This window comes from Nestor notabilis, unplaced genomic scaffold, assembly GCF_000696875.1.
Source record: "Nestor notabilis isolate BGI_N333 unplaced genomic scaffold, ASM69687v1 scaffold24751, whole genome shotgun sequence".
Classification (NCBI taxonomy): domain Eukaryota; kingdom Metazoa; phylum Chordata; class Aves; order Psittaciformes; family Psittacidae; genus Nestor; species Nestor notabilis.
Genome location: NW_009914658.1, coordinates 14,891 through 28,069, shown reverse-complemented (window position 1 = coordinate 28,069; position 13,179 = coordinate 14,891). Strand labels below are relative to the sequence as shown.

The 13,179-nt window shown below is 46.1% G+C and overlaps 2 protein-coding genes across 5 annotated transcripts in view; one reads left to right on the top strand and one right to left on the bottom strand.

The window, feature by feature from the left end:
- Positions 1 to 3,671, top strand: part of ADD1 (adducin 1 (alpha)) — a 29,076-nt gene extending 25,405 nt beyond the window's left edge. For 2 of the 4 annotated variants that reach the window (XM_010023756.1, XM_010023754.1), the window contains exon 14: positions 2,963 to 3,671. In XM_010023756.1, the coding sequence (XP_010022058.1) occupies positions 2,963 to 3,315 (353 nt within the window). In that variant the 3' untranslated portion in view covers positions 3,316 to 3,671. The remainder of the gene's footprint in view (positions 1 to 2,962) is intronic. The other 2 variants (XM_010023757.1, XM_010023755.1) reach the window with 1 other exon arrangement.
- A 2,422-nt stretch (positions 3,672 to 6,093) lies between these two features.
- MFSD10 (major facilitator superfamily domain containing 10) overlaps positions 6,094 to 13,179 on the bottom strand; it is a 19,733-nt gene continuing 12,647 nt past the window's right edge. Inside the window, exons 8-12 of the mRNA XM_010023753.1 lie at positions 11,770 to 11,884; positions 9,727 to 9,817; positions 8,202 to 8,249; positions 6,761 to 6,850; positions 6,094 to 6,200 (exon numbers count right to left, since the gene is read on the bottom strand). Coding sequence (XP_010022055.1) covers positions 6,094 to 6,200; positions 6,761 to 6,850; positions 8,202 to 8,249; positions 9,727 to 9,817; positions 11,770 to 11,884 — 451 coding nt within the window. The remainder of the gene's footprint in view (positions 6,201 to 6,760; positions 6,851 to 8,201; positions 8,250 to 9,726; positions 9,818 to 11,769; positions 11,885 to 13,179) is intronic.

Below are 13,179 nucleotides of genomic sequence, written 5' to 3'. Positions count from 1 at the left end.
TGTAGGAAAATCCAGATTTCTACAAAGGAATAATGGCAAGAACATGGTGGCAGCAACTTCTCCATCTGTTTCGGCTAGCTCTGCAGGGCTGCCTCAGATTATACTTTAAAGTAATAAGGATGTTTGGCCCCCTCCATGTTTGTATGTCCTGTTATATCTGAAAGTCAGTGTGTTTGTCATTGGTATGAAAGTCAAACTACAGCATAGACTCCTGTGGTGTTACTAGTAAAGTTCTAAAACCTGAAAATCCTTTCAATCTGAGATTCGTGCTCCACAGACTCGTGTAGTTCTGTAAGTTTTCCAGGACAAACATACAAAGCTCATTTTAGAGAGTAACTGGAAGTTCACACCCATGATGACTTTGGTTGGCAGAAGCTCTGTTGAATGACAATGGTCTCTCTACAGAGCTGCTTCACGACCTTTTTACCTCATATTTTCCTCTATTTAAGTGTAGCTGAAGTCAGCAGAGTGTTTTGTGTTAACTCAGTTATGGCCTAGTTTGTATGTTTGTCCACATGTTTGTGTTGGAAAAAACATAAACCTTTATTCTTCATAAATAATGTGAATTGTAAACACTCGCCAGTATTAATGTTACCTTTCAAACTCTTATGTCACAATATATATAAAGCAGAAGCATGGATCTAGGCATGATTATTCTAAAAAGCTTCAGAAGTTTTGAGGTACTGCAGAGATTTTAAACTATAAATAGGTTCTGCAGCAAGATGCATTCTTAAACCTTCCTAGTTCCATTACTGAAATCCATCAATAGAACACCAAGGTGTTTGCATACTGCATTTGTAAACCCACCTAGTTCTGGTAAAATACTGTCCTTAGCGAGCTGAGTAAACAGATGCTTGTTTGATTCCAGCGTGTAATGTTAATCCATTTAGGAAAGCTGGTGGTAATTTGACAGACTCGGAAGGATAACAGTCCTGGATTAATGAGTTATAAACCTGCTTACATTTATCCAGTGCTTAGGCCAACTGGCAAATGCCTGTAGCTTCCTATTCTTTCATTTTAAGAATTTCTAATCCCTTTTTTAAAAACTTTGTTTAAAACTTTCTTTTAAACTTATTTTAAAAAGATAAAATGAAACCGACTGGCAGTCTAATATGGTGCCTGCTCTACAAAAATTGGGCCAGCTAATGAATAGAAAAGACTATTTCAGTTGGAAGGGACCAGTAACGGTGATCTAGTCCAATTGCCTGACCATGATAGGGCTGACCAGGAGTTACAGCATGTTGTTAAGGGCATTGTCCTAATGCCTCCTAAACTGACAGGCTCAGGGCATCAACCACCTCTCTAGGAAGCCTCCTCCAGGGTTTGACCACCCTCTTGGTAAAGAAGTGTTTCCTGAAGTCCAGTCTAAACTCCCCTGCTACAGCTTTGAGCCATTCCCAGACATACTGTCCCTGGATCACAGGGAGAAGACATCAGCAGGGCTTTCAGTTAATTCCTGAGAAGTAAAATGAAATCCAAAAAGAGTGTAGTGGTAGTAAAGAATTGTAGGTGGTGCTTCTAACAGGTTTGTGCATCACAAACGGACTCGGGTTAAACCAGAGCTTTAGGGGACAGCTTGCAATGTACATAATGGCTTTCTCTTCTTCCTCTGTTATAAATCCTGCCTGCATTATAACTTTTAAACTGCTAACTCGTGCATTCCGAGTGTTTGGCACTGAATACTAGTGTGTGCTGTTTATTTAACCTCTTAGAAGCTCATGGTGCTCTAGGCAAAATATGTTGGTTTTCTAGCAGATATTCACAGAACAGAGCCCTCTAAAATAATGTTAGAGGAGTATTACTCCCATCTGGCAGAAATAAAAAGAACACTCTGTCATTTCCATAGAAAAAATGGTAAAGTATCAACTATTTTCTGTAAATTTTTATGAAAGCCTTCACTCTTTTCAAATTAAAATGAACAAGATTTTAAAAGGGGGAAAAAATAGTTGCCTTTTGTGCCTTACAATGAGCATGGCCTGGATTTTGTTCTGAATTCCTCCTTACGTAACATCAGTGGGGGTATATTTGACGCAGCGACGAGATCCTTCTTGGTTCCAGTTCAGTGATGAGCATTGCAGGGAACTTAAAAACTGTAGGTTGTTCAACATGTTATGTACAAAGAGGAGCTGTAAACAGAACATCCCTAAAGCACAGTGGAGAAGGAGGGAAGTGTTACAGTTGAGGGAGCGGTGGCGAAGTTCACCTTTGGACATGAAGTTGGTGCCAGGTTTTTGATGTTCCTTCTGCAGGGGTGAGTTTTGCTGTTAGGCATCACATATGTTAAAAACAAAAGCTGTTATTGCATAACCTGCTGAGCTCATTTAATTTGACAAACCCCATGGATTTAACTTGTAGGTATCCATAATATATACTCATACCTTGCAAAAGCAAAGCCTTTGTGATAGGAGATCATATTCTGAAGCAACATCTGTTAGATCTCATGGAACAATGTTATAAGAATCCAAGCATTCTGATTACAAATTGGCAGGCCAGCACTTCAGAAATCAGTGGATTTGTGTGTATCCCTCACAGCAAACCAGCAACTAGTTCTACTCCACCAAAAGAAAAAATAATTGAGATTTGGAATTGCATGATGCTCTCTTCAATGCCAGTGAAAACTACAGGTTCAACTCCTGCTTACTGCCCTAAAACCTCCTGTACGTTACACGTAAAACAAGAAAGAGCTGAACCAGTCGCTTTCTTGCTGGTTTACAGCCACATGATGGAATTCGGCTTTATCTATTCTGTGGTTAGAAGCTTAAAGGCAAAGAGAACATTTGAGTATCTTGTTTGTACCTCTGTGCCCAAAGCGAAAGGAGACCAGACCTATTACAAAGGCTTTTCTGCAAAGTTAAATATCTTAGGTTTTTTATAGAGCGCGTTTACCATCAACTCACTTCGCTTCTGTGTTCCAGGGACACTTAGGTAAAACTAACTGTGTCGTTGTGTGTCCCTCCACCAGAGAGACAGCAGGACCAGACTTACAAAGATGACAGTGACGCTGCAACTTTCAAGCAAACCCTCCCAGATCTCACCCCTGACGAGCCTTCAGAAGCACTCAGCTTCCCTCCCTTGGGGAAGGAGGAAGGGAGGTGTGAGGAAGATGTGCCCAAAAGCCAAACGGAATCACCTGCAGTGGAAAACAAGGAACCCCAGCCCCAACCTGCTGAAGAGCCAGTGACACCAACCACGGAGGAGGGGCCGGCAGCCGATGCAGGTAGTGATGAATCTCCAGGGAAGTCCCCATCGAAAAAGAAAAAGAAGTTTCGCACTCCTTCCTTCCTGAAGAAGAGCAAAAAGAAGAGTGACTCCTAAAGGCCAAACACACTGCAGAAACACTGTCATATTCCCAACTCCATTAACCACTAGAATGTACCAGATCGTACCGAGTGTTTTGTCGTACTATGTAAATGAATGCAACAAGTAACCCAACCAGCCCCTCGAGTTATGGCTTGATTGTTTGAGGTTATAACCAGAAACTAATGGCCAAAAAGGTGCTAATCCCGTGTTTTCAGCAGCTACCGCAGATCTGATCCTGAATTTGGAATCAAATGTGAATGACTTCCATGTGGAAGGCATTGAACCGCTATTTTTGATTTAAAGCCTGCGCTGCTTTACAAAAGAATTAAAAAGATGTTCACAATTAGAAATAAACCACACATGGCTTACCACAAGGAGCATTCTTCTCCCATGTTCTGTTCCAAGTCACAAGTAAGTTTCCTTTTAAATGCTGACTTCTTGAGCAGATGCTATTGCAGTGGCGCTCTCGAGGGGAGGTGTTCTTGAACTGACATGTGAGTACCTGCTCACAAACCCTGTTTTAGTCGAGCTTTGAGGCTAATCCATTCCTTCCTCTCTCTCCCCTTTCACCATTGTAACAAAACACTTTATTTTTTAACTGGCTCGTGAAATCATCTTTGCTGTCCAGGACTGAAATATCCATGGTGTGTTCCGCTCACAGTTGTGTGTTAAGAGCCCAATCTTACTTCCTAGCAAATGCAGTTTAAGGGAAATGTGACTTTGAGTCCTGCCTCCCTATGGATTGCTCACATGGTGATTTGGCTGTTAGAACAGGTTATAAGTAACTGTACCACAAGTGTCTGGGAGGTTTCTTGGCGGTGGTGTGAAGCCTGGGCCGCTGTTTTGGGCCTTAGCAGAGGGTTTGGGTGCAGAGCTGCTGCACATAAACCCTGCTTGCAGCCTTTTGTGTGTGTTCTTCCCATGATAATAATGTAAATGCGTTACACTGAACAGGTAACCTTGTTTTATATGAATTATTTTCACTTACAAAAACTGGTGTTTCTTTAATATTTTATTTTTGTCGCCAGCAGTGAAGTACAGAAACCCCAAATAACCTTAAAAGGTGTATTTTCACAGTTTGCTATAAATGTTTGTTTAATATGTAGCATGGTAAAGAAAATCACTTTTTGCCACTGAATTCACTATTTCCCAGTCACTGCCATGCTTCTGTCTGTCACCCATCCTAACAGTAGTGCCAGGTGGGGTAGGGGAGGCTCACAGGGAGGGCTGGAACCTGTTTGGTTCCTCATGTCAGTGTTCCTGGTCCAGCAGCAGCAAACGCTGACAGCCCTGCGAGGAGAGGGGAAGGTGCTGAGTCACTGCAAGCGGCTGTAGAAAACAGGATGCAGCTCTCACCTCTGAGGACAACAGTAAACCTTGCAATTGGCAACACAGCAGCAAACTAATGCCTTACACTGCTGCAGCAGAGAGCAGGGGCACGGCCTGGGTCAGGCTGGGAGGTGGAAGGGGAAATGGGAGCTGTCGCTTTGGGTGCGGAAGGATACTTGGAAGTGGGGTCAGTGCTGAAGCAAGGCAGGTGACTGCCCAGGGCTGCAGCGGCTTCACGTCTGCTTGACCCTCGTGGTCCCCTCTGCCCCCTGGACGAGTGCAGTGCTCACCTTGCTGAATCGTGTTCTAGCGCAGGGTCCTAATTCAGTGACTAATTGCTGTATGTTTCAGTTCTTTAATGGAGTCCCTCCATTTCTCTCAGCCACGTATGCAATGACTCTTTAATTTCTGATTTTGTAGTTTGTTCTTTTAATTCTTTGTATTACAGTATGAAATGTAGTCATGTATGCTATGGTTACACACTTCGGGGTAGAATAAAGTCCTGTATTTTTCTTTTTCTTGTATCATTAAGTTCTACTCACAAATAAAAGTCTTAAAACCTTCATGCTCTGCTTTCAAAACTTTGTGCAGTTTTATTCTACAGCTGTAGCCTGTCAAATTTAATATGTTCATTTTTCTTTCAGTGATTTAATGTGTTGATTAATGGTTGCTTTAATGTATGCTCAGACAAGGGCTCCTTCCCCCCCCGCATCCTGGGGCAGCACCCGGGTCCCCCAGGAGGTGTTTGGGAACGCGGGGAGCCCTGGTCCCTAGAGGGCTTTGCCAGGGTGAGGTGGCTGTAAGGTTTGCACTGTGATTCACTGAGCAGAGCAGTATCTGATAGAAGAGTTTATTTGTAATGCAAAAGGAACAGTGCTTGGTCAGCAAAAACCATCACACAGAAGTAGAAATAAAAAAACCTCTCAACCTATGTATTAAAAACAGTCTCCATCAGGCGGGGGGAGCCGTTCTGACTGTCATGTTTTAAGGCAGGTGGTCAAGCTCTTACCAGGCCCCCTGTGCCTTCGTGTGCCAACTGCAGCAATACCTGGTGAGAGCCCCGGGGGGGGCTGTTCTTTGGTAGCCAGGCGCAGATCAACCCTTCCACGGTGGCCGAGGCTGAGGGCTGGGAGAGGAGCTGAGCGGAGCCACCAAGAGCCACTGGCAGCCGTGACAGCCCTGCTTGGCTGATGGGCTCGATGCTTTACTCCATGGGTTTGGGAGTGTTCGGTGGTGGTTCTTCTATTCGTGAAGCCAGCCAAGCTGGCTGGGAGGTCATCTGAGACACAGAACTTGAGGGGGGCTATGGGAGACCTGAAGTCTGTTGTTGCTGCAAGTGGTTATGGCATAACCCCTTCCAGAAGATCAAAGTCCTCCTCTTCCTCTTTCAACAGCAGAGTTGGGTGCTGAGAATTAAGTTGAGGAGCGGTCCAGGGAAGCTGGTGATAGTTGTGTGGTTCCTTCCTACTCCTTCTTCAGCGGCTCTTTTATAGAACCAAGTAAAGCAAAGGGGATGAGGAAGAAAGCACCACAGATGGTGAAGCAAACCTCGGCCCCTGCCAGCCAGTAAACTGCAAAGGAAGCAGATTTACCTTGTTAGTCTCTCCACGTGTGTTAACTGGAGCTGCTGCTCTCCACAGCTTGCTCTCAGGAGCAGCTTTGCTGTAAAGCCCAGTCAGGCTCTTCCTCTTGGAAAGGCACCATGCGCGGGTGCACTCGCTGCCATGCAGGGCAGGGGTTTGGTGAGCCAGAGCGAGCTGGATGCTTGGCACGTGGATGCAGCCAGGAAGCAGATTCTGGCTTTGCTCAGATTTAACACTAGGTCCAAGTTCCAGCTCTGACATGCTGCCTGCCTGCTTCCCTGTAACAGCATGGGGGAGCTGAACCCCCTACAGAGGGTACCAGGGCTCCTCAGGCACAGCCTCCTTTGGCCTCTACCAGGGCCACAAGGCACCGCATGTGCCCCGAGCACTGGGGATACTTTAGTTCATAGGTTACAGATGTTCCTGGTGCTACTTCTGCAAAGACAATTTTATGGGGCTGCCCGTTCCCTCCAGACCCACAGGGGCTGTGGGGCCCAGAGCAATGCTGGATGCTGGCAGAAGAGTAAGGAGTAGGAGGTCACACTCACCAGTAGCTGACAGGATTGGTCCCAGGGCTCTGGCCAGGGCACCCAGGCTCCGGAGGATCCCCATCACTCGCCCCTTCTGCCCAGCAGAGCCTGTACAAGCAGAGAGCAATTGGTGGTGGGGGGGGGGTGCTGCTGGGGCAGGGCACTGCTCTGCCTCTGGGAGCTTTACTCCTTTGGAGGTGTTTCCCACACCCATCTCCCCTCCTTTCATTCCACACCCACTGCCCAATCTCCATTTATTTCCCCTCCACCAAGACAAACATGGCTGCTTCATGGACAATCAGCTTGTGGGCTTGGGGAGGGACGTGTAGTGTATTCTCCTCACCACACCCCCAAAACACCACCACAAATGATCTTTACATGGTACCAGGTTTGCTGAGGAAGCACAGGTGATACCCACAGAAGCATGGATGCAAGTTAAATTAGAGCAACACACAAGTGACATCCATGAGCAAAGCCACCTCAGCAAGCACTGCAGTGCTGGCAACCACCTGAGGCAGAGCTGAAGAAAGGACGGTGTCATCTGCAGACAGCACCACAGCAAGAGCTGCTCTACCAGGTTACGTAGCAACCAGTGGTGCCAGACCAGGAAACTCAGAAGGTTCCTGAGAAGGTCTGTTCTAAGGAATTGGCAAGAACGTTTTACTGCAGGCAGTGGTGGCTGGTGTCTCTTTCAGAGCCCAGGCCATTCCCTCTCTCAGTCCTGGTTGTGGCCTTTGCCCATGATATTAATTCTTTGTGCTTCTTCATCTTTTTATTCATAACCAGAAATAAGGTTGCTTCATGTTTCCCCATCCCACTGGAACAAGCCGTGTTACGCAGTACCACACATACAACACTGAAGAGTGGTGCTGACAGCCACTGAACAGATGGCTGCTGTTTGCCAGCTCTGAACCCGTCCAGCACGGAGTGCTGCCAGCTTCCACAAACACGTACAGCGCAGTCTGGGGTTTCCTATGCTCCCCTGTGGGATGTTCCCGAGTTTCCCAGGGACAGACTATCCTCCTCCTATCCCTGGCAGCCCCAGTCAGCTCCCCTTCCCCGAAGGATGTTCACAGAAGAGGAGGGGTTGAGGGCTGTAGCACCTCCATCGAGACACAGGGTTCTGCCTGGCTTCAGCATGGCCCAGTGCCATCAGAGAGTGACTGTGACCATGGGGCAGTGCTGAAGTGAAACAGGGCAGTGCTAGGGCAGTAGGAACAGCCCTTCTCTAGACTCCAGCCTCACTCCTGCCAGGGTGGTTATCGCTTCAGGGTTACACACATACAATGTGGAGCAGCAGCTCAGCTGGTCCAACACTCAGAGCCGAGGTGGACCTATGCCACTGAGCGTTCTGTTGATGCTTCACTGAACTTGAGGTCAGTTCTGTGCCTGAGCCAAGTGTACACACAGGTCAGTTATGTGGCCAAGGGCTGCTGCTCAAAGCAGGAAAGACACTCACCGTAGCCTGACACCACTGCTGACAAACACGGGATCACAATGGCCGCAGCTGGAAAAATCCACAGAAGAGACTGTCAGTGAACAGCAGAGCTCAAAACCAGCACAAGCGACAAACACACAGCCCAAACTCGTTACTACTGCACAGGAATATGCTGAGCTCTGGGGCACTGCACCAACAACAGATCACTGGGTTTAATCCAGTTCAGTAATGAAAACACCCTCAAAGCCAACCTGGACGGAGAGCCCGGAGCCATGTGTGCTTGGAGCAGATGGTTCACATCAGTGCCTCTCACTCCATGAGCCCATGGGAAAGGGGTGGATAGGTCAGATCAGAGCACTGGTAGTTTTCCAAATTGCTGTGGTCTGGTCAGGTGGAGCAGGGAGAGGGAATTGCTCCCATTTCAAGTGACAGTGAGGGAGCTGTTCACAGAATCACACTGTCCCCATGCGTGAGGCTTTACTGTACTCATGGGTGGACGAGGCAGCTATGTTCTGTCTTGGGAAATGACAGCTGAGTCCAAGAAGAAGAGGTTACAAAACCTTTGGACACAAAAGCCAAGAGCTGTTCAGCAGTCACTGCCCTCTTACTGAAATCGGGGCCTTTTCTGCCAAGGGGGAAGTGCTTTAAACATACAAAGCAGAATTTTTTCTGGGGAGGGAAAGGACAATAGGAGAGCAGGAATGATGGATATGGTGCCTTAACTGCAAGCACTCTAACTCCTGGGGCAGAAGGAGGAAGAGATGGGGAGAAGAGGCCGCTCCACAGGCACTTCTATCTGGCTTAACTGGGGAAGAGATAGGGTCTTCTGCCCAGGTACAGAGCCTAGGAAGATGAGGCTCCTAACTTAGAAGTAAATTGGCCAAAATGAACACCTCCTCTCATCCCCTCACTGTTGGGCTTTCAAAACCAAAGTAATCTGTAGATAAGATGTAGATTTTGAAACCTGTCAAACACAGCTGTCCCCAGACAAGCAATCTACTGCCTAGATGCATTTTTATGGTTTACAGTTTACACTTAAATCAAGCTGTATCATGAAGAAGAGAAGTCTTCTACTTTTGTAATTAGTCATGTGTGAAACTTCTAGCCTATCTGAAAAGAGATTTCAGCTGTCCCCAGTGCTGCTAACACAGGCCTCCTCAGCTGCTGCCTAAGGAATAACACAGCCCCCACAGAAACACAAAGACACGCTGTCCCCCTTCTTTTCCTGAGCTGAGCTATTCAGTGATTATTTTGCTTCTAGGTCTGATAAAAGGGGAGGACAACACCCTCAAGAGCTCTCCAGTGAGACAAGAGGACAACAGGAGCATTGGGGATGCTTCCAAATATCACCATGGCAACTTCCTGTGATACAAACAGCATCAGGAAACAAACCCAGATGCTATTTCTTCCCTATTTTATAAACAGAAACGTCAACTTTCTGTCACTTCAAATTTGAAATTAGAAATGCATTTTTGTTAATGGGGCGAATAAACAGAAGAAGAAACATCACTTGTGCTTAGCTTTCAGTGTGTTTTGAATCGCTCACCACAAGAGTACAGCAGCAGTCCAGCGCCCAGCATGGCCACATTTACAGCCCATCCAATTAGCAGGAAAGCTGGAATCAGCAATATAATAGCCTGCAAAGAGGAATGAGTCACTCGGTCACATTTAAGCCCTGCTTGTTGAAGCCTAACTCTAGGGGTCCTGCCAGTTCCCTTCCGCTGATGGGACTACATCGAAGTTAGGAGCAGAAAGCCCTTTCTTCCCAAGCAGACATTTCAAATTCACCTGAGGGTAATTTACTGTCCTGTTGTCTGTCACTGTCCCATGCTTGCAGACCACATGTGAGAGTGAGTCCCCTGGACCACAGGCTGCAGTTATCCCACCAACGACTTCCCACAACTGAGGGGAAGATGATTTTTGCAGAGTTCTCTCTCTCTTGGACAGAAATCTAGCTTTAACTCTTTAGTTCCTGAGCCAGCACAAGAGATCAAAATACTTGTGTGCACCAGGAGCACAGCTCCTCTGCTTTTTCCACAGCAGAACTGACTTCAGCTTTCAGAGTCCATGCTGCTGCAGGAAGAAATAAAAACGAGGGCAGGGAATGGCATCTGGAATTCAAACCCTGAAAGAAAAAACACTCTTCATCTCCTCCAAGAGCCTGGACTTCAGTTCCCCAGTGATGTCTCCCTCACACACAGAGCTTCTGCAGCAAGTTAAGATCTGTAATGTGTTCACTCCCATCAAACGTCTCGTGCTGTGCTAAGGGAGGCCCATTGATAGGAATTGCCAGAATAACTTCAGCTAAAGGGGGAACTCCCACAAAAGCAATTGAGATCTACAGGAGCACCCCAGGGCCAGCGAGTTCCTGCACAGTGCACACGGGTGTTCGTAAGAAGTGAGTAGCCCAGACCAACTAAACTGAGTACGTGGAGGTAATTACACTTCCCAGTGCAGGCAAGAGGAAGGAGTATAAAAATGAGTGGGGCAACCCACAGTTTGCATGAACTGCAGTGCAGAGACAGGCTGGCAGAGCACAGAGAGGAAGCTGATGCAGGGGATAAAGCAGAACTAACAGAGCAGAGGGAGTTCTCACTCCCAGGGAAACACTTCCTATGTGACACAGGGAGTGCCGCGCCCGCCAGGGAACAGGGTGGAGATGGTTTCACCAGCAGAAATAACTTAAGAAAACCTGAGTCAATTCCCTGGAATGCAGTGCAGTTTGGTGACCTTCTTTACCCTGTCGGTGTTAAAACCACACTGGCCTCAAAACAATGTATAATAAATTGATGGGAGCTTTAACAGTTAAAGCAAACCTGTTACCAAGCAGCCAACAAAAGTTCTGCTTTGTTGAGTTCCACCCACAAGTGTAAATGACAAGACGTATCTACTTGTCCCACAGCTGTATAAGCTGCAGGGAACCGTGCCCTGGCATCCCAGTACAGCAGCTTCAGCATCTCTGTGAAGAAGGAGGCAAGCAAACCAAGGAAATGCACACCTCTGTCAGTTAAACTTCAGTCTGAATGTTGGTACACGCCACTGTAACATGCAATAGTAATACTGATGATCACAAATCAAAGAATGGAGGAAGAACCTATTTCCCCCTGCCCACTAGTGAAATATAGTCTAGGGAAAAAGCCTGCCAAGCACAGAGATAGCCAGACTGAAGATGAACCTGAAAATAACTCGCCAGAAAGAGTCAGAGATCAGCTCTGAAGCAGCTTCAGTAGTTTCAATGTCTGCACTGCAAGAGAAATCACTGAAACGAAGTCTAAGCTTCACAGCATTTTACCTGCACAGACGGACACTCTGTTCTCATTCCTTACTGCAATTATGTATGAAGAGCTCAAAGTCTCAATAATGCTGCAGCTGGTATGGTGAGAAAGGACTGTAATGTTCCAAAGTTTAGTAAAAATGGTAAGTGCCCCATAACCAGGGTCTTGAGGAGTCATTTAACCGGATTAATGAGACAGAAACTTCTTTTGATTTCACAAGTACAGTTAGAGCCTCCAACTACCCTTTAGACTGAAAAATTAACACACTGGATTTGCGGGGGAAAAGAAAAATACACATTATTAGTGGTTTTTACCCTTTTTACAGCTCTGATTTCATTTCCTGGCTTGATGCGGCGAGCATAGCCTCCCTGGATCACAGCCATTGTTATTCCAATAAAGAAAAACATCTTGCCCTGCTGCATGCTAGAAGGGAGGCAAAAACAGAGCATGGAGTCACGCACAGAGCATTCCACCCTGGGATTCACAGGTCCAGTGCAGACCTTTTCCTGAACACAGGAGAGAAAATGCTTTTTGGTGCTTGCGTGAGCAGTGCCAAGTTAACATGCTGACATTAGTCCCCATGGCAGGCAGACAGTAAGAACATAAACCTCTGAGGCCATACAGAGAGATAGGACAGCTGCTGACAAATGCTTGCAATCGTCTCTAGGCTGCTGTAATGTAGTTTAGTTGTTTCTAGGGTGGCCCACGAAGAGTCAGCACATTCACTACCCTGTGCCATGTGCCCAGGAGTTGTTGGCTTCCAAGGAAAAAGTGTTTTGCTTTCTCACAACCATTGCCACCACTCATGCAGAGTTGGACTAAGGTCACTGAGGCACCACATGGGCACTGGCATGGTGGTGATTGTGTACTGCACCAGGAAGCTTGTAACATCATTCCCTCTACCCTTAAATATTTCTTCAGATTTCCCTTTCACCTCTCATGTACTAAACTCAAAGTTCTCACCTCTGTAACAAGCTTGTCTGTCACACAGCCTGCACTGTTAGCATCAAATTGTGCACCTCACTACACGGCTATCCTGACAGGATGCTGCAGAAGCTTAATACACTAGACAACCTTTCCTTGACATGCACACGTCAGTTAAGCCACAAACTGTAATGAAAGACAGACAGGGAAAGATGAGACAAACCCCTGAGAATTACTCAAATGGAAGGACATACATAAGGAATCAAGCTGCAGGATCATGCTCCTGGCTGGAAATCTTCCGATGAGTTGGCAGGAAAAATATTTCAAGCTGAGCTGCTGTTAGTGGATTCTGTTCTTTCTTCTCTAGTGTTTGACTAAAGGAAATCAAACTCTATGATGTAATGACTATAAACCATACGCAATGCAGAACTGTGATGAGTAAATATAATCACACAGCTATCCCCCCTATCCTTTGCCTTTTTTAGGCTTCAATATTTGTCCTGATACTGAAGAACTCTTTTGGGCAAGAAAAGAACAGATTTTATTATTATCAATGGAACTAACCCAGCTGTACGTATTTCAGAAGCTTTGTGTATTGATTTTCTCTGGTCATTAGAAGCTGTAGGTTATTTCCTTTCATGATGAACAGTTTGTATTTTCATTAATTCTTCCCACAAAGCCCAGGTATCCCTGAGGCAGTTGCTGCTTTCTGAGTGTTTTTACTGACCTCAGAAATCCTTCCTTAAAAATTAAATCCAGATTTTGAAAACTCTCCTAGACAGAACATGCAACTTTTATCT